This window comes from Littorina saxatilis, linkage group LG12, assembly GCF_037325665.1.
Source record: "Littorina saxatilis isolate snail1 linkage group LG12, US_GU_Lsax_2.0, whole genome shotgun sequence".
In the NCBI taxonomy this organism is placed as follows: domain Eukaryota; kingdom Metazoa; phylum Mollusca; class Gastropoda; order Littorinimorpha; family Littorinidae; genus Littorina; species Littorina saxatilis.
In genome coordinates, this window is record NC_090256.1 from 34115502 (window position 1) to 34137483 (window position 21982).

At 42.3% G+C, this 21982-nt stretch overlaps 2 protein-coding genes and 1 long non-coding RNA gene across 3 annotated transcripts in view; all 3 read right to left on the minus strand.

Moving 5' to 3' along the window:
* LOC138981802 (uncharacterized) overlaps positions 1-21982 on the minus strand; it is a 143694-nt gene that overhangs the window by 95463 nt on the left and 26249 nt on the right. The gene's annotated exons all lie outside the window — the stretch shown is intronic.
* Positions 3887-11814, minus strand: LOC138983305 (uncharacterized). The gene is made up of 3 exons (XR_011461073.1): positions 11416-11814; positions 6191-6269; positions 3887-5089 (listed from the first exon to the last, which is right to left on the minus strand). It is a non-coding gene; the product is annotated as an uncharacterized lncRNA (long non-coding RNA).
* Positions 14848-17167, minus strand: LOC138983306 (ankyrin repeat domain-containing protein 55-like; the record flags this gene model as incomplete). Its single annotated transcript, XM_070356722.1, is given in 3 exon segments — positions 14848-15564; positions 16433-16623; positions 17039-17167. Coding segments are annotated over 3 exon segments (597 nt in total), but the record flags the coding sequence as incomplete, so codon positions are not given.

The following is a 21982-nucleotide window of genomic DNA, read 5'->3' on the forward strand; positions in this document are numbered from 1 at the left end:
CATACTTTTAAGTTTCACACTGAACCCAAAATGTACTGATGTTTATATGTTGATCTTCTTAGACTATGCGTACTCAAATCTATGCAAAATGCCGTATTTATTTTGAGAAATATATAGCACTGGATCGCTTATGCCCGTATGCACAGTTCAGTTCTGTCAGTTCTAAACCTTTTGAGCGAAATATCCACATATATATATACCTTCAGAGCTCGAACTCTTCGCATTCATGACACGCAATATCTCGAAATTTCACACACACAAAAAGAAAAATAGAATGTTTCTGTTGTTTTCTTTGTGTGGCATTGAGTATCCTTTGCTATAATTACAAGACTGTGAAATCTTGTTTAGTGAAGACAAAAAGCCTTCATTATCAAGTGGTTTTTTTTAATCTATTTTAATTTTTTTTTAAAGTTTTTGCACTGTCACAATTTCTCTCCAGGTAGAAAAACTAACCTTTGAACAAAGCAATTTCTTTGCGTGAAAACATATCAAATTTAGCCTATTGGAAGCTTAAGACGCAACCTTGAGCGTTGTGTTCGCTGTGTACATTGCTAACATAGATTTATTTATTTAACACGCGTGTGAAGAATATTTGAGTTCAACGAGTTCAACACGTCAATGTCCAATGTCTGAGTTTAAGGCACTAAGGGCAAACCTCCTTTACTTTTGGTGGCTGACAACGACACATATGCAACGGCTTTGAGAACGACTCGTTATTCTATTTCGTTTATGTTATTCTGATGCATTTATCATTTATTTCAATCAATCAATCAATCAATCAATCAATCAATCTTATATCGCGCGTATTCCGTGGGTACAGTTCTAAGCGCAGGGATTTTAATATTTTTTTAATGCAATTTATATCGCGCACATATTCAAGGCGCAGGGATTTATTTATGCCGTGTGAGATGGAATTGTTTTACACAATACATCACGCATTCACATCGGCCAGCAGATCGCAGCCATTTCGGCGCATATCCTACTTTTCACGGCCTATTATTCCAAGTCACACGGGTATTTTGGTGGACATTTTTTTATCTATGCCCATACAATTTTGCCAGGAAAGACGCTTTTGTCAATCGTGGGATCTTTAACGTGCACACCCCAATGTAGTGTACACGAAGGGACCTCGGTTTTTCGTCTCATCCGAAAGACTAGCACTTGAACCCACCACCTAGATTAGGAAAGGGGGAGAAAATTGCTAACGCCCTGACCCAGGGTCGAACTCGCAACCTCTCGCTTCCGAGCGCAAGTGCGTTACCACTCGGCCACCCAGTCCACCCAAACCGATGAACTTTGGCAACCCCTAACCCCCACCCAGCCCACGACCTTTTGAGGCCTTGAAAAAAAACACAAATAGGTCTTTAAAGGGAGGTTATTTTAAAATAATGTTGAAGTTATATAGCGACTTTCTGAATAGGGAATTTGAAACTACAAGGTCTGGCGGCGGCTGAGGGTTTGTTTATATTACGACTTCAAATTCTTCTTTTGTTTCATCCTCGACGGTGGTATTTGTTGGGCGGTTCTTGCGATTGAAAAGTGTATGTAAACATATCTGCAAGTATTCCTGACTTGAAAATCAACCCACCCCCCCTTTCTCTCTCTCTCTCTCTCTCTCTCTCTCTCTCTCTCTCTCTCTCTCTCTCTCTCTCTCTCCTCTCTCTCTCTCCCTCTCTCCACGATAGTTGCTGAGACATGTGAAAAAAATGCATAGCACGGATACCTTGCGGGAGAATGTCAACGTTTTGCATAATTATATACACCTTAACTTTTGCCGAAATAGCTTGTTGAGCTAGAAAGACAATAAACCATCAAAGCGTCAAACGTCTCTCCAACATGATTGTGCTGTGCTTTTTTTTCGACCATTACCACTGAGCGGCAATAAGGTCCGCAGCACGTAAAATGGCGGACGAAAGGGAGGTGACTCTAGTCACAGTTTCCGGTTCGTGCGAAATCTGGAGTGGTCTATAAGTGTGTGCTGGAAACACGTTGCTGCATCTACTCACTAATTGCTTTTGATAATTATGTATTTTCCCACGGTTGCAGACAAACCCTTTTTTTTTAATTAGCAGTACCGAGTAAAGGTCGGCATTGGTACGTGACTGATTTGACGAAGATTACTCTTTTGCGAGTGATCTTTTCAGGTTACGTGACTCTGGTGTCATAGCATCAAAGAATCAATGTTTCTCGGGTGTTCTAATTGTTTTTTCTGTGTGTGTGTATGTGTATGTGTGTGTGTGTGTGTGTGTGTGTGTGTGTGTGTGTGTGTGTGTGTGTGTGTGTGTATGTGTGTGTGTGTGTATGTGTATGTGTGTGTGTGTGTGTGTGTGTGCATAGCAAAATGCAGACACAGATACAGGCGTAAACACAATTATATTACTCAAATGTACAAGAGCGTTAAAGAGTGCGAGCGTACGCACACACAGTCAGAAACACGCACGCACACAAACACAGACTCTCTCTCACACACACACACACACACACACACACACACACACGCACACACGCACACACACACACATACACACACACACGCACGCACACACGCACGCACTCACACACACACACACACACACACACACACACACACACATATACACAGTTCACACATTGCGCTCGCCGCCTCCTCCTCCATTTCCTGCTCCTCCTAAGACGTGAAATCATTCAGCAGATCTCACATCCCATTCCTTATACACACTACATATCATCTTTTCAGCAAGGTCAAATTTGTGATAAACATTGTCTTTGGTTTAATCAGGAAACTGCAGTTCTACCACATGAAGTTTAAACAAGTCAATAACAGCATCGTGACAACACAAACAAGTCACATACATAACTATTTGTGGCGATCCGTTCAGCACAGAATGAAACGGGTATATTGTGCCGTGCGGTGGAGATCAAATTAAAGGAATGTTTTCCTTCTGTTGATGATAATTATGTCTCATGTGTCCATCCATTCGCTTTTGACCAATGTGAAGTTTTTGTCGACGCATTCTGAGTAATGCATTTCCATAGTAAGACTTTGTACATGTAAAATCCAGTTCCATTTCAGACATTGTTTGTATTTCTCAGCAAACTATCACCACCACCCCGCCTTCTCCGCACCCTTCAAGCCCCCTCCCCACCTACTTCCTCTGCAATCCCCCCCCACACACAGAAAAGGGGGGGGGGATGAGGGGCGCTAAAACTGTTTGCAAAACAAATATGCTGCACGAGAACAATACATGTACTCAAGTAAGTCAAATGTTCATCTCATTGCCTGCCAAAGGGTCAAGAGAACAGCAACACACGTGTAGTTTCCGAAGTTCTTAGTAATTTTTTCTTGCATTTTAACAACAAACTCAGGTATTTCATGACGTTCAGGGTCTGCTCCTCTTGCATTCACTTGGTGCGACTGTTAGACTGAACAGTCAGCGATTGATTTGTAGGTGCAAGTAAATTTTAAGGGGCTTATTGTCCGTCAGGTCTTAATTGCCTATATTGGACATGAATTGGTTTATACGATTCGAGTTTTTACGCCCTCACGGCTTTTGATGTATGCGTGTTTAGGTGGTATCAGCCATCTGCACTTATGGTAGAATGACCAAGATCTTTAACGTGCCATTGTGGTGACACGGGGGTGGGAGATGGATACCGTCTCTGGGTCTGCACATAAAGTTGACCCGTGTCAGTCCCGGCCCGGATTCGAACCAGCGACCTTTCGATCACAAGTCCAGTGCTCTACCACCTGAGCTACCCGGGAATATTCAGCAAAGTACAATTCCTTGATGCAGGGAGGTTCGTTGGAGGAAGAGATGCGTGGGGGGGTGGGGGGTGGTGGGTGGGGATTGTGGTGGGGATGGGAGAGCGGGAGATGGGGGGGGGGGGGGAGGTGGGGGTTGGGGTAACACAATACAGGAACTGTGACATTCCTCAATTTCTGTCCATGGTGTGCTGTTTTCAGTAGTGTTGCCCTCCTGTGATTGGAAGTCATCGTTTGGCGTAAAGCGTGGGACTTAAAGGCACACTCCTTCCCTTGAAAAAAAGTGTGGCGGCTCTCCGTGTGAGATCTGGCCGCGCTTTAACATTAGATTAGGCTGCATATCCACTTGGACACTACCAACAATTCAGCAGCCTGGGTGTTCTCTGTGGCATTTTTGTGTGAAGTAATTTTGTAATGGCAACACATTTTTTTTATTACAGAATTTATTTTATAAACAAAACAAAAAACCACCACAGCAAGCAATAAGGATGTTAGTTTTTGATAATTGTCGAAGTGGAGGGATGGTTTGTTCCCATGTAAAAGCCGCCTGGCCAGATCTCAGACAGTAAGCTGGGAAGGAGTGTGCCTCTAAACCCAAAGTAAATGAATAGTTAACCCGACTTAACCAGCAAATCAGGTTAAAAAACAACAACAACAAGGATACGAAACGCTACACATCAATCATAGTTATTTCACTTTTCTTGCGATCGAACCGCCGTTTATCGCGACTACCAATATTGGGTTTTCTGGCGTGGATAGAAACGCTAGACGCAGCCACAAAAAGAGTCGGTGGTTCCGAACTGTCCTTCGAAGGATCTCCCACAATGCACTGTTCTTCCGGTAGGGCGACACTTCCGCTACCTGTGCCGTCGCTTCCACCACCACTACCACCACCACCTCCGCGTGCACCCCAAAGATTTCCAGTGGACAACTGAAGAGGTGTGCAGTTTGCTATTGCGGTGAGGCCGAAATTGCGAATGGGAAGGCGTGGGTTTGGGGTTTGGAAAGGAAGAGGAAGGCAGATGAGGAGGGAGGGTACTGGAAGGGTGGGGGTGGGTGTCCTCAGTGGAGGAAAGATTTTGGTGGGAGTGAGGAGAGGGGAGGGGGTTGTGGTAAATGGTGGTTGTCTCTATCGTGGCAACAGCGTCCTGGGTAGGTTCCTGGTTCGACGACTTTTCATCCGGGTAGGTGTAGTCTGTCGTGGCTGGTTCGGAGCGAACTGTGAGAGCTTCGTCTGCGTTGCGTCGGCCTTTTGTGCGGGCTCGTTTCGTGCCTTTCAAACCATGCTGAGGAGAGTCCGTGAACGCGTGGACGATGTCTGCTTCAACAGCGCGAGACGGTGGAGTCCTGAGGTTGAAAAAACCCACAAGATCATGGGTGAATTGTTATAAAGGTTGTTTTACGCCAAACAACTTGTCTTGCAACACTCAATTATGAGCACAGTCCTTACTGCCAGAATGATTCGGCTCACTATCTCAGATCTGCGAAGGCGTTTACAGGGGATAAGTCCATCTCTCCAACAGGACACATACCTCAAATCAACAAAGTGACTGCTATCTGTGCAGAGTTGGGATATTGTGATCAATTAATCTCGCAGATTAGCTCTTGTAGCTTTTAAGAAAATATATTCATAAACAATCTCCACTCTGCACAAAAAGCACCCAAGGTGTTGATCTTTGGCATGTACCCAAGTGGAGTGGAGGGGTGGCCTCATCCCAGGTGAAAGCCAGATTTGAGAGCGTGAGCCGAATCATTTGCACGCGAAGGGTCGACTGTGCCTTATAGTTGAGTAAAAACAACTGAAAAGTGCAGACAAAATACGACTTGCAACATGACACACAATCAAACACATTTTGACGCGAGTGACGGAGAAGGAAAGAGAGAAATCATTTATATTCGCGGTTCTGCTTGTGGTAGTTTGTGATGCTTTAATTGGTAAGAAGGCATGATTAATTAATTGATTGATTGATTGATTGGTTGATTGAATGAGTCTGTGAGTGAGGGAATGAATGAATAATTGGTTGATTGATAGATTGATTGATTGGTTGGTTGGTTGATTGATTGATTGATTGACTGATTGATTGATTGATTGATTGACTGACTGACTGACTGATTGATTGATTGGTTGATTAATTGAGTGAGCGAGTGAGTGGATACATGATTGATTGATTGACTGATTGATTGATCGATCGATAGATCAATCGATCGATCGACTGACTGATGATTGATTGATTGAATGATTGATTGATTGGTTAATTCATTGATCCATTAACTAATCAATTTGTTTTAAATTATGCGATCAGGAAAATGTTGTGGTGGATGCTGGGCCTGTCAGACCAGCCATAACCCGCCATTGCATGTGACCTGCCAAAGATTGCCTCTAAAAGTCAAGAAAACAATGCAGACAAAGAGTAAGAGAGTTATTTTCTCCAAGTACATAAGACTCACCAAAATTCGGTGGAGCTTTTCTGACACAACATTGAGTCGTGTGCCCTGTCTGCCACCCGCCCACTCAGCTGTCGTGGTTCTGGGGATGGAGGGACACAATGTACGTCAAAAACGGCGGATTTGGTGGAAAAAACACCCCCCAAAAAAACAACTACAGATACTCTGCTAACGTTCCAAACTTCAGAATAAAAAAGCAACACCTAAACGATAAAAATATCTAGAACGTTTACTGTTTTTGGCAACACAAGATCTCCTTGCGAGAGATCGGACCCAAAACACTTCAGTTAAGTTATTATTAATCTCATTTGTTTCAGGATTATTTGTTTGTCTGTTCACTATAAAGACAATCGTTGTACTTATGAATGTGTATTTTTTTCAAACATTAAATGTTCTAAATACTTACCTTTCTTGTATTTTTATGGCGGATCTGGTATCACATATAACAGTATGACAATACTTCAGATTTTCACAAATATAAATCATAATAAAATAACACATTCATTCCAAATAAATCGTTTTAAAGGCAAACCACAGTTTCTTTCATGAATTGCCCCGCAATTGAAACATCAATAACTTTTCTCAAAGCAAGCATGAATATATCCCGTAACCCGTAACATGCAAACCCCTTTTATTCATAGGAGTTACAAAAGACAAAGTGATATCATTTAAACTACTGGAATTTGAAAAACCTGGAACGTTACAGCAGGATTTTAAAACTTAATCTTTTATAGGCCTACTGAAATAGTGCAGTGAAGCTCCCAAACCAGTGAACAGTGTCCGTCAAAGATACATTTATCCTCGTGTCCTCGATCATGTAAACCACAACATATAAGTCTGTCTGAGCTTTCACATGCCACATGGGATATGGGCATCCTTCCGCTTGAAGATTTACCAAAAATCAACAGCCTCGCTTCTTCTATTTGAAGAGCGGGAATATGTTGCTGAATTAATTCAGAAGATTGGATGCAGGTGTCACTTGCGAAATTAATTTAACAACAAATTTCCACTTTGCACCTGAAGTTGCCAGTCTTCTGATTTCTGACTTGCGTGTAAGTTGGGGGACGTTCTAATCCCGCGTGAAAGTTTGAAGAGGCCTTGGGAGGTTAACTACTGTACCTTGTAAACGCCCATTATCGAGTAAACGCCCACCTTTAACTTTCAAACATTGTGCATAGGGTATAGTCTAACAAACGCGCATTCCCGCACATCAGCTTGTTCGATTAAAAATGATTTGAAATTCGATTCCTTGGATATGTTTTGAACTGACGTTGACTGCTTAATGACAAGAGAGATGGTTTGTTAGTGGACACAATACCGTCACGCTCATAAGAAAAATACCTAACTCAGTGTTAGGCATTTGTGAAGTGAGACTACAGGTGAAGCTACGGGAAGGGTATCTGTCATGTGTTCAAGTTACAAACTCTCAGACCATCAGAAACCATTGCCACGGTAGCGTCATAAGCAAAACCGCCGATATCGTGTTTTGAGTCAGGCACTTTTTTTTTTGATACAGGAAGACTTGTTTGGAAACTGCGAAGGTATGCAAAAGCTTTTTTGGGGAGGGGTTTGTTTTGCAGTTGTGCTGATTAAAAATGTTGCTGTCAGCTCTTTATCTCACGTTTATCCCGTGGTAACAGCTCGAGATAGGCAGTTTGCAACTTATAGCTAAAATGAGATAGGCAGAAACCAACTAAGTATTTTGCGTTTTTCTCAAAACAGTGAAAAATGACATAGGCAATTATCTTATGAGCGTGACGATACTTTATCCAGAGAAAAACTAGCTACTCTACAGAAGAAGATCGATAAGAACGGCGAGGCTACAGAATAATATATATAAACAAACACGAATGCTCATGCTTTTTACAACACAATTTATAACACCAAACTAAAGCTGAACTTCAAGGAAGCACGAACGAAGCTCGTAACTTGCAACTACAACAAAAAGGTGACAAGTTGTGAGAATTACAAAAGACTTACAGAGTTCCCAGCGGAATAAACTGAACAACAAACACATTCCTTCTGAACATTATTTTCTATTCACAGAGAGACTGCAACTATTTAGAATGAAGGAAACAACAGTATGGCAGTAGCACAGACAGCTACACTCTTTCCTGTTTTTGAATTAAACCTATAAAATTAAACGAATTAACTTAGTGATCTCTTTCTTTACTCCCTAATCCCCCCCCCCCCATCACCCCCCCCCCCCCCCCATCACCCCCACCCCCCAACAAAATAGAAATTCTTCTGAACATTTCTATTTACACAAGGACTGCAATTTTTAGAATGATTGAAACAGCAGCTTCACTAGTTCCTGTTTTTAAATTAAACTTATTATTTATCTACGAATTAACTTATTGATCTCTTTATTTACTCTCTACCCCCCCCCCCCCCCCCCCCCCAACACACCCACATTCAAAACAAAATTCTATTGATTGCAATAATGCGACACATTCTGTATCAAATATTAAACAGCTTTTTCATGTGCTTTGAGTTGTGCTTCATTTCCCTTGAAAACAATATAACAACAAAAGTGGCACCTACGTTGCACCTTGACCCCTCTCAAGGGACTCAACTCTTGACAGCCAGTGGCCAAAGGCGCTGCAAGACTTTCTTTTTCATGCGCAGCACGGAGCAAGGGAGGTAACGACACTCTCTGAGTGGAAGCACCAGTGTCGCTCTTACTTCCCTTGGACACTGCATGTCTACTCTGATGTGATTTCTTTTTCTGTTAAAAGATTTCCACCAAACAAAATTAAAATGCACAGGAGAAGAATGGAAGCGAGTGTTGTTCATAAGCACAGAATCGAAAGATTAACTGATCACAAAGACAGACTTCATACAGTTACCATCAGAACACAACATGAAAACCTGCAAGCTAAACGATAAGTCAGCAAAGACAAAAATAAACTGAGCGCAGTGTTTTTTCTGAAACACACACACACACACACACACACACACACACACGCACGCACGCATGCATGCATGCACGCATGCACGCACGCACGCACGCACGCACACACGCACACACACACACACACACACACACACACACACACACACACACAAACTAAACAACACATTATATATATATATAAGAATGAACCAATAAAAGCACATAAATGAGAACAAGAATAAATAATGAACAAATGTGACCCTCCACCACGAAATGAGTCGCACATGTCACCTCGCGTGGTTCTGCGCTAGGCTTAATATAAGTCCGGGGAGTGTCTGGTAACAGTGTGAGGGTCACCTTAGTCACAAGCTTATAACTCAAACAGTTTTTGCTCTTTTCTAAAACGGGTTTCACCACCGGATAGAGCATACCCAACTCTTTAGGAAAATTACAAGTATGAAAATCATGCAAAGGTGACATGCGACTCATTCCGTGGTGGAGGGTCACAAATAGGCAAATAAAAAAATAAACATAAATAAAAACAACAATTAACAAATCACTAAACCAACAAATAAATAAATACATAAATAAAGAAATAAATAAATCATTTGATAAATGAAGTAAATAAAAACTAAAAACATAAACTGATGAAGGAATAAATAAACAAATACAAACAGAAAGAAAGACATGCATTTTGGAGACTATAAACTCACGACACAAAGGAATGTTTATTAACGAAAACTAAGTCACGCTTTCACAGATACCAAAACACAAAATGTGCTCGAAATATTATTGTGCAATGTATTTTTCTTCCAACACAGCAACAAAAGCAACTGCAACAACAACAAAAGTATTACAAATAATAAAACATAAAGTGCACATGTTATTCTTAGTTATTTCTAATATGCTGAATGTTAGCAAATGATAACAGACATGTCGAGGAAATGTAATATCCAAATGAGCCGGTAGACATGTCTTTTATCATTTGTCTACTCGTCAGAATATTAGAAATAACGGTTTTATTACCATGCAGTTTATTTCGACCAAACTAAAGTCCGAATTGATTCCGCAACTCTATAGACAGAACAGCCAATGGGGACGGGATTGAACCAAAGCTGGTGTGACCTTATGCACATGACCTCATGCAGCCAATCGCAGCCAATCACACACTTGACCTCATGAATATTAACAGCTGACAGGTTCTCACTCAACAATCTCACATCAGGTTCAACAACCCTTTTTGCCTTGTCTACTAGAAAGGGTCAGATTCATTATCAACATTAGACAGTAAGGAAATTTAACTTAAAACTGCATTTAAAGTAAACTGAGTCACGCAATTTCATTTCATTCCTCGGAAGTTTTAATCAATCAATCAATCAATGAGGCTTATATCGCGCATATTCCGTGGGTACAGTTCTAGGCGCTCTGCAGTGATGCCGTGTGAGATGAAATTTTATACGGCCAGTAGATTGCAGCCATGTCGGCGCATATTTACCTTTCACGGCCTTATTCCAAGTCACACGGGTATGGTAGACAATTATTAACTGTGCCTAAGCAATTTTGCCAGGAAAGACCCTTTTGTCAATCGTGGGATCTTTAACGTGCACACCCAATGTAGTATACACGGGGGGTGGTTCGGACACCGAAGAGAGTCTGCACACAAAGTTGACTCTGTGAAATAAATTTCCGCCGAACCTGGGATCGAACTCGCGCTGACAGCGGCCAACTGAATACAAATCCAGCGCGCTACCAACTGAGCTATATCCCCCGCCCATGTAAGTTTCAAGCGAGCTGAGCATATGTCATTTTCAGAAGGTGGGTGGGGCCTCTATACCCACCCCCACCGACAAACTTGGCTTTTCCGTATTACATGGAAATGGGTTTCATTGTTAAAAATACAAATTGCTTGGCAAGTCACCCTGAAGTTTTAAGTTCAAAAGTTTGAGTTTGGGTTTTTTAATTTTAGAGAGATAAATAAAAAGGGCCTGACTGATATAACGTTTAGAGGGTCACCTAGAATCAGCCCTGATTGGTCAGCTAGTGATATGGTGCACTAAAATAGTATTACAAAGATATAGCTTACAGAGGATTAGTCACTGCAATTAAAAAAGAAATCGTCAGCATATATAAAAACGCAATCGTTACTACTGTCAGTGTTTGCGTTGTCTTTTCTTCGCTTCAAACTGGAAAATAGTGCAAGCACAAAGAAACATGCAAAGCAGGACTAATGTGATACTTCAAGCTCAGAAAAGCTGCTAAGATGAACGTGAAAGAACAGAAGGTAAAACAAAACCACAAAAACGACACTGAATTCCACCAAACATTCGCTAACCTCCGTTTCACTAGCTGCAATTCTCTCTCGCGAAGACCTCCGACTTTTGGACGGATGTGACGACATACTACTTCCGGTTTCCCTGTCGGAAGCAACGACCCGGTACGAGCTGTCTCTGCTGATTGGAGGGAGGCTGACTTTGTCGTTCGCTGCGGCGTCTTTGGAGCTTTGCGATGCACCGTTTGCACGTTTAGAATGCTTGGTACCTCCGTTAGATTTTCGTTTATCAACTGTTGTGTGGTCTACAGGTTTCCCGGGAACACCCATAGTAGGGTCTTTTCTGCTAGATTGGAAAAGACCTTTGAAGAATCCCAACGGAGTTTTGCCTTTTCTGCTGCTGTTGTTGTTGCTGGATTTTCTGCTCTCCGCTTTATCGCGTGGGGTGTTGATGGCCTTTTCTAATATCTTGAAACACTCTGGAACACACGAACGTTTTAGCGAATTGGTAGAGTCGTTTTACACCGACTTATTTGCATTACTTTCATGCAGTAAAAACACCCCAAGTACCAACACAAAATAGCAAGATTACAGAACAATTAAAGATAAAAGAGAACATGTGACTGAGTTGACCTTGATACTGATGACATTTGATGATAATTGAAGGTTAACATGAAAAAATCCGTTTCTGAACAAAAAATTAAACACCGCAAAGATAAAAGAAAGAAAACAAGTCGCGTAAGGCGAAATTACTACATTTAGTCAAGCTGTGGAACTCACAGAATGAAACTGAACGCACTCCATTTTTTCCCAATGACCGTAGTCTGCAGCTCGTACAAAGGGCGGTGAAATTAACGACCCTGTTTAGCGCGGAAGTGGTTGCGCTCTGTTGCATAGCACGCTTTTCTGCACCTCTCTTCGTTTTAACTTTCTGAGTGTGTTTTTAACAAACATATCATATCTATATGTTTTTGGAATCAGGAATCGACAGGGAATAAAATGAAATTGTTTTTAAATCGATTTCGGAAAATTAATTTTAATCATAATTTTTATATTTTTAATTTTTAGAGCTTGTTTGTAATCCACATATAGCATATGTATATGTTTTTGGAATCAGAAAATGACGAAAAATCAGATGAAAATGTTTTTGGATCGTTTGATAAAAAAATTAATTTAATTACAAGTTTCCGATTTTTAATGACCAAAGTCATTAATTAGTTTTTAAGCCATCAAGCTGAAATGCAATACCAAAGTCCGGCCTTCGTCGAAGATTGCTTGGCCAAAATTTCAATCAATTTGATTGAAAAAATGAGGGTGTGACAGTGCCGCCTCAACTTTTACAAAAAGCAGGATATGACGTCATCAAAGGTATTTATTGAAAACATGAAAAAACGTCCGGGGATATCATTCCCAGGAACTCTCATGTCAAATTTTATAAAAATCGGTCTAGTAGTTTAGTCTGAATCGCTCTACATACACACACGCACAGACAGACAGACAGACAGACAGACAGACAGACAGACACACACACACACACACACACACACACACACACACACAAACACACACGCACACACACTCACACACACATACACCACGACCCTCGTCTCGATTCCTCCTCTATGTTAAAACATTTAATCAAAACTTGACTAAATGTAACAAGTCGCGTAAGGCGAAATTACTACATTTAGTCAAGCTGTGGAACTCACAGAATGAAACTGAACGTAGTCCGCCGCTAGTGCAAAAGGCAGTGAAAGTGACGAGCCTGTTTGGCGCGGTAGCGATTGCGCTGTGCTTCATAGCACGCATTACTGTACCTCTCTTCGTTTTAACTTTCTGAGCGTGTTTTTAATCCAAACATATCATATCTATATGTTTTTGGAATCAGGAACCGACAAGAAATAAGATGAAATAGTTTTTAAAACGATTTTGGAAATTTAATTTTGATCATAATTTTTATATTTTTAATTTTCAGAGCTTGTTTTTAATCCAAATATAACATATGTATATGTTTTTGGAATCAGAAAATGACGAAGAATAAGATGAAATTGGATCGTTTAATAAAAATTAGTTTTAATTACAAGTTTCCGATTTTTAATGACCAAACTCACTCATTAGTTTTTAAGCCACCAAGCTGAAATGCAATACCAAACCCCGGGCGTCGTCGAAGATTGCTTTGCCAAAATTTCAATCAATTTGATTGAAAAATGAGGGTGTGACAGTGCCGCCTCAACTTTTACAAAAAGCCGGATATGACGTCATCAAAGGTATTTATCGAAAAAATGAAAAAAACCTCCGGGGATATCATACCCAGGAACTTTCATGTCAAATTTCATAAAGATCGGCCCAGTAGTTTAGTCTGAATCGCTCTACACACACACACAGACAGACAGACACACATACACCACGACCCTCGTCTCGATTCCCCCCTCTATGTTAAAACATTTAGTCAAAACTTGACTAAATGTAAAAACACGAAGGAATGAGGAAGGGGAGGACACGTCTCTGGCTCGGCCGGACCAGATTCGTGTCAAAGTTCTGCCAAAGTCGGGGGTCGATAACTCAGTCGGTAGAGAACTTAACTTGATCCGCGTGTCGGCACCGGGTTCGAATCCGGGCCGGGACAGACACGGGTCAACTCAGTTTTATGTGCAGACTCAGAGACGGTTATCATGTCCCACCCCCATGTCACCACTGTCAGTGGCACTCAAAAGATCTCGGTCATTGTAGCAGAATTGCAGTTTGCTGATTACGACTAAGCGCGCACGCTTAACAGTAGCGATACAGTGGAACCGCCCGTTTGTTAAATCCCCAAGTAAAGACTTCCTCCCTTTAACAACCTTGCTTTTTCAGATTTTCTATTCATAACCTCGGTAAACTTACCTCCATTTAACACTTTCTACCCCACCTATGTCGACCCAGTTGTTTTTAGCCGAGACCAGCTGTGCTACAGTAGGTCACTCACTGAGCGAGTTTTAGCGTCAACTAAGGTGACTCGAGTCGAACCGGAGGTCGCAAAAACTCGGTCCGGTACGACTGGAGTGACGTCACCGGTTAACCAACTTTCAACCTTGCTTCCTGCGTAGGGTCTCTCCAGTTCCAAGATGGCTGCCAAGGCGAGGTGAGAAACTTCTGCAAATATTTTTTGACAAAGTTACGGATTGTGAGAAGACATTTGTTGTAAATCACTTAGCCTTTCAAAAATTAAGGATACTGGGTTGGATACTGTCTTGGTTTTAATGCATTTTATTTTAGCAGTGATGTTTATTTTGGGAAGAAATGAGGTCAACAGGAGTTTGGGTGCGATTTCGGCTCAAATGTACTTTAGCGCCCTGAACTTTTACCCGGCTGTTTTGCGCTCGATTTTCACGCTCACTTCTTCATTGACGTTCGAATCGATAGTTCGATGTTTTGGCATTACATTCACATCAACAATAAAACAGTACTGCTTGTTCATCATCGTCGTCCATCAACTCTCCACAACAGTAAATCCGTAACGCGCTTGTCGCCATCTTGTTGCAAGGGACGCGACTGGACACAACCCAACAGCGTTTCCGCGAAGAAAAAAACCAGACATGCGCAGTGACCCTACCGTAGCTCAACCCTGTTCCTCGCGAAAACTCGCTCAGAATTGTAGTAACTGTGTAGAAACTGTGTATCAACACGCTGGCATGCAGGCGTTAGATCGACGTTACAGGAAGCGACTGAAGCTAAACAGTCTGCGCGAATATATCCGTACCTGGTCAGATAGAGCCAAATGAGTGGGTACGGATATATATCCGTACCTGGGAGACAATGAGTTAAGGACTTTCTCCCTTTTAAGACCTGATTTTCGGACGTTTTAAGGTCTTAAAATAAAGCATCTCCGTTTGTAAGCCCTAATAATTATCTCATTAAAAAAAAAAGCTGATTCAAAAAAAAAAAAAAAAAAGGTCTTAAAAGGGGGGTTTCGACTGCACTCTGTTGCTGCTTTCTGGAAGGAAGCGACCCGAATTTCCCAGCGATGGCACAATGAAGTAATACCCCAAACAAGTTAGAAACGGGAAAAAAGAAAGACAATGAAAGTCAGCCTCACCCTTGTGTCCAGACTGTGAGGCGTAGCTGAGTGGAGTTCCACCATCGGCATCCTCCGCGGTGACCTTGACCCCGAGTTCAAGCAAGGTCTGCACGCATTGCACATGACCCATGGCAGCCGCCCAATGCAAGGGTGTTCTGCAAAAAAACAGTGATTTTAGTGTCTTTATTGCCCATGCCTGACTAATTTGAGTATTGTACTGTTCTTTTTTATGTTGGCAAGTGTAACTATGATGGAATTTATCGGTGATACGCACGATGACTTGCACTAGGGCCTTAAAGCCTCATATCTATTGGGCGAAAAGTCGACTTCACTAAGATCGCTGCACGAAGCTTTGGCACTGACTTTTTGGTTAAAAAAGCTTCGCGAAGTCAACTTTGGGCTTAATTCAGGAAAGCCTGAACAGAGATTGCGTTAACGCGTAGTTTTCAGTGTTTTACCTGAAAAAAAGTTTGAAAATACTTCAAATGAAATCGACATACTGTCTGATATTTAATTTGACAACTGTGTTCTTGCAAGTCTTCGTGAAGATTGACCCAGCGCTAGCGATGCAATTCAGATGTAACGTTCTCATGGGTCGAGGGGGACGATAAGGGACAGGTTTTGCTAATACGCTACCAAACAGATCCAGTGCGTTCAACTTGGATCTTTAAGTCCATCAGATTGACTAAATATTTTCAAATGGCTTTCAACGACTTGTTAATGAGGTAGGATACTGATCAATGCACAGCCCTAACAAAATATGTTCTACTACTGGCAGGACGAAGTTACCGAGATAAACTGCGTTCTCGAATGTTTCTGCCAGCTCCTACAGAATAAGTGACATAATCTTAACATGACGCTATTATTGGCATCAGGACGTTTTCTCGAACTTTTTTCCGCTTCGCCGCTTCATACGTACGTCAGAGATCGCACTCTTGATGAGAGGGTCAAACAGACCCGTCTTGGTTTGTGTAATCGGCGTCGTTTGTCATTAAACAAAAACCAAAAAACGTGCGGTCAAACCTGTCATCAGGATCCTCCGCTTCACGCTCGCAGTGTGGGTGTGCGGCCAGCAGCCTGATGATGTCCGAGTGCCCAGCGGCGGCAGCGAAGTGGAGGGGGGTCTTGCCCGTGTGGTCCTGAGCCCCTAGCATCTTCTCCGCCGCCTCCTCTTCTCTGGTCAGCAGCAGGCGACAGCAGTCCGCACTCCCGTTCTGTGAGATATAAGGAGTATATTGTACTGTACACACAAACTTCAATGACGTTTAAAAGGTCTCCAATTCCAAGAGAATGAGTAATACGGGAAATTATTTGGGGGCCCGGGTAGCTCAGGTGGTAGAGCACTGGACTTCTGATCCAAGGGTTGTGAGTTCGAATCCGGGCCGGGACGGACACGGGTCAACTTTATGTGATGACCCAGAGACTGTATCCGTGTCCCACCCTGTGTCACCACATGCAGTGGCACGTAAAAGACCTCAGGAATTCTGCCATAAGTGCAGATGGCTGATACCACCTAAACACGCGTATATATATATGGAAACACAAGTATAAAACATCGATACGGAAACGGACCGAAGCCCATCAACAAATTGTAACCTCTGGTAATCCATCATAAGAAACGCACTATACCTGTGCAGCCCAGTGCAGTGGTAGTTTCCCGTCCACGTCATGGGCCATAATGTTGCCTCCCTTGTCCATCAGACACTTCAGGTGCTCGGGCCGGTTGTGGAACGCTGCCCAGTGCAGTGCCGTCATTTGCTGGACATGATTAGATACGATAAGATGAGATGAGATGAGATGTGATGCGATCAAACTTTGTCTTATTTTATTCATTTATTTTTTCCAGTTTAAGTTAAGAACTGGTGAACGCTTTTATCATCATGACATCTGGAGCCCAGAATCATGCCAAGTTTAATCTTTCTCTTGTGTACGGTAACTCACTCAATTGACTATTTTGTTACCTTATACCCCAAAACAAAAACAAAAACAAAAAAACAAAAGAACAAATAGCACACACACACACACAAAACAACAAAAACAAAGAAAGAAACAAAACAAACAAACACGTATACGCACGCACGAACGCACTAACACACACACTAACACACACACACACACACACACACAAACACACACACACACACACACACACACACACACACACACACAGAGTCTGGGTTCATTAAGCTACCCTCATCTCTTACCCCATCCTTACCCCCCTCCCCCCCCCCCCCCCCCCCCCCCCCATCCAAAATCTCGCACTTTCCCATCCCTCACGCCCACACTATTTGTTATCAAAAACACACACAAACACACGGGGGACACACAATGATACAAACGAGTGAGATTGACCTCGTGGTCTTGCTGATTGATGTCTGCAAGGGACAGTGTCTGCAGGAGGGTCACCAGCGTTCTGTAACACAATTGGCACCAAATGCATCATGTCACACCACTGAAGGGGTCTACTTCGGGCGGGGAGCTTAGTGGTTACAATTGGCACCCAATGCATCATGTCAAATACCACTTAAAGGATCTACTTCGGGCGGGGAGCTTGTTCGGTACAGTTAGCACCAAATGCATCCTGTCACACATCACTGAAGGGGTCTGCTTCGGGCGAGGAGCTTAGTCTGTAGCGTCGTTGGCTTCACACAACACTGAAGGGGTCTACTTCGGGCGAGGAGCTTAGTCTGTAGCGTCGTTGGCTTCACACAACACTGAAGGGGTCTACTTCGGGCGGGGAACTTAGTCTGTAGCGTCGTTGGCTTCACACAACACTGAAGGGGTCTACTTCGGGCGGGGAGCTTAGTCTGTAGCGTCGTTGGCTTCACACAACACTGAAGGGGTCTACTTCGGGCGGGAAACTTAGTCGGTTGCGACGCTTGCTTCACAACCAGTTTGTCGCTACATGTACATCGGCGTGGGGTAGAATTCCACTCAAAACACAAATGTTCCACTTTTGAACACATTTCTGAAACAAAATTTAAACAATTTGTGACATAGTTATATTGACAAAAGTGGCACTGAAGGGGTCTACTTTGGGCAGAGAGCTTAGTCCGTAGCGTCGTCGGCTTCACACACCACTGAAGGGGTCTACTTCGGCCAAGAAGCCTAGTCGATAGCAACGCTTGTTTCACAAACCGATTGTTGCTTGTATCGGCTTGGGTTAGAATTCCACTCAAAATAGAAGTGTTCCACTTTTGATCACATTTCTGTAACAAGTTTTCAACAATGTGTTAGTTAGTTAGTTAGCTGTTGCTTTTCGGGTCCAGCGGACCATAATAGGCCAAATCAGGACCCCCAACAATGTGTGACATAGTACATAGCTCTATTGACAAAAGTAGCACATATAGTGACCACTTGTGTTCAAATGAACTCTTGTGAACACTATGTGTTTGTCATGCATAACTCTTTACCTAGTAGAACTATGTATCATGTCACAAAGTGTTCAAAAATTGTCACAGAAATGTGTTTAAACGTGAAACACTTTTCTATATTTTAGAGAATTAGGCTCGGGATTCCCCCCCCCCCCTCCCCCCCCCCCTCCCCCGGAGTCAACTTTTTGCAGACTCTCCTCATTAACCACACATGACTATACTATAATACCTTATTCTTATCCTTATCCTTCGAGACAAAGTGTTGTACAGTGGTGCAAAATCAAAAGAGTGTCCTGTCGACAAACCTTTTTGGATATCTATGGATATGCAGTGAACCCCCCCCCCCCCCCCCCCCCCCCATATTCAAGGAACTCCGGCAATCTGAGAAAATTACGTATTAAATATGAAAAGTCTAAAATTAGGGAGGGTGCCCGGGGTTTGTTCAAAGAGAGGTTCCACTTTTATACATCGGGGATAAATTTAACTGGGACTGTTGCAAAACCGATCCAATTCGATACCAAGAGGGTACATTTGCAGATGGTGCATTATCTGGAGGCATTTTCCTGGCACCACAAAACGCGTCGGGTACAACCGCCTAGTGGTTTCTACAAATCTGATAGATTATGGCTCTGAGTGTGTCACGAGGGGTTTAATTTTATGTAAAGTGGACACATTTCCTGGAGGCGTTGTGCCTGTTAACAGGAAAAAAAGGTGCATTTTTGTGGTGTTTTTCACCCAATCTAGTCTTTGCAACCAAGTTATAATAGTGCAAACGGGGTCTTATTTGATGAAAAGTGGCAGCATTTCCACGAGGTTCATTTCTGGACACGAAACGTTTTTATTGACACTACAAAAATAGTCGGGTGCGGTTTTTTTTGTCTTTTCCCCCGGTTTTCTGTTCATCAGAGAAAAGTGAACCATAAAAATGCACTTTGATTCAACGTGGGTGTTTGACGGCTTGTGTGTGTGTGTGTGTGTGTGTGTGTGTGTGTGTGTGTGTGTGTGTGTGTGTGTGTATGCACGTGCACGTATAGGTGCGTGTATATACGTCGCGTACGAACATAGAACACGGGTACAGCTGGTATAGATTATGGCTGCGTTGTGACAGAAGGACTGTACAACTCCAAGAAATACACGCCCTTCTATCGAAAATCTTGTCACATATCACAGACTTGTTGAAACCACCAGGAAATGCACCAACTTCGTATCGAATTCGACCACTTCGGTGACAATCGCCAGAGCCATAATTCATCGAACACCTTGTCAAATAATGAGAGAGCTGTATGAAGAGTCGATCGATATACCGGCTTTTCTGCTGGCCAGGCTTTGTCTCTCCGACCGCAAGCCGAGTGCGAGAGACCCTCGTGGGGTCGATGGCAAAAGATAAGGTTTACATTGTGCTGCTGTAACAGTGGAACCGCTCTTTCCCGACCTAAAAAAAAAAAAAAAAAGAAGAGAAAATTAGGTCTTGCGAGACTTTAAATTTGAGGTACATTAATTTACAGAGGTCTTCTTCTTCTTCTTCTTCTGCGTTCGTGGGCTGAAACTCCCACGTACACTCGTGTTTTTTGCACGAGTGGAATTTTACGTATATGACCGTTTTTTACCCCGCCATTTAGGCAGCCATACGCCGTTTTCGGAGGAAGCATGCTGGGTATTTTCGTGTTTCTATAACCCACCGAACTCTGACATGGATTACAGGATCTTTTTCGTGCGCATTTGGTCTTGTGCTTGCGTGTACACACGGGGGGTGTTCGGACACCGAGGAGAGCCTGCACGCAAAGTTGACTCTGAGAAATAAATCTCTCGCCGAACGTGGGGACGAACTCACGCTGACAGCGGCCAACTGGATACAAATCCAGCGCGCTACCGACTGAGCTACATCCCCGCCCGAACTCACGGGATGAAACTGAACACACTGTATTTTTTCACCAAGACAGTACACCTTCGTCAATCCCCGCGTGAAGGTCGAAATCGCTCACCTCCCACGTGCAAAACGTAGTGATATTGACACGCCAGATTAGCGCGATAGCGTATTGTGCTAAGCAGGAAAGCGCGTTTTTATCTATTCTTGTTAACTTTCTGAGCTTGTTTTGAATACAACCTATCATATCTATATGTAGCGTATTGGGCTAAGCAGGAAAGCGCGCTTTTCTGTATTCTTGTTAACTTTCTGAGCTTGTTTTGAATACAACCTATCATATCTATATGTTTTTGGAATTAGGAAATGATAAAGAATAAGATGAAATCATTTTTGGATCGATTTCTTGAATTTTAATCGTAAGATTAATTAATCTATTTTCGTTAATTGTGATCACATTTTAAGAGTAAACATGACATATGTATATATTTTTAGATTCAGAATGTGATGAAGAATACGATGCAATCAATTTTAAATCTGTTTGCCAAAAATCGATTTTAATGACAACTTTAATGAGCAAACTCATCAATTAATTTTTAAGCCTTCAAGCTGAAATGCAATACCAAAGTCCGGGCTTTGTCGAAGATTACTTGACCAAAATTTCAACCAATTTGGTTGAAAAATGAGAGCGTGACAGTGCCGCCTCAACTTTCACGAAAAGCCGGATATGACGTCATCAAAGACATTTATCAAAAAAATGAAAAAACTGTCTGGAGATACCATACTCAGGATCTCTCATGTCAAGTTTCATGAAGATCGGTCCAGTAGTTTTCTCTGAATCGCTCTACACACACACACACACACACACACACACATACACCACACCCTCGTCTTGATTCCCCCCTCTACGTTAATACATTTAGTCAAAACTTGACTAAATGTAAAAAGAGAAAATTAGGTCTTGCGAGACTTAAATTTGAGGTACATTAATTTACAGAGGTTATGAACAAACAAAACAAATCGGAAAATGCAACGTTTTCAAGAGAAAGAAAAAGAAGAACAAGTCGCGTAAGGCGAAAATACTACATTTAGTCAAGCTGTGGAACTCACAGAATGAAACGGAACGCACTGCATTTTATCACAATGACCGTAGTCCGCCGCTCATGCTGAAGGCAGTAAAATTAACGAGCCTGTTTAGCGCGGTAGTGGTTGTGCTGGGCTGCATAGCACGCTTTTCTGTACCTCTCTTCGTTTTAACTTTCTGAACGTGTTTTTAATCCAAACAAATCATATCTATATGTTTTTGGAATCAGGAATAGACAAGGAATAAGGTGAAAT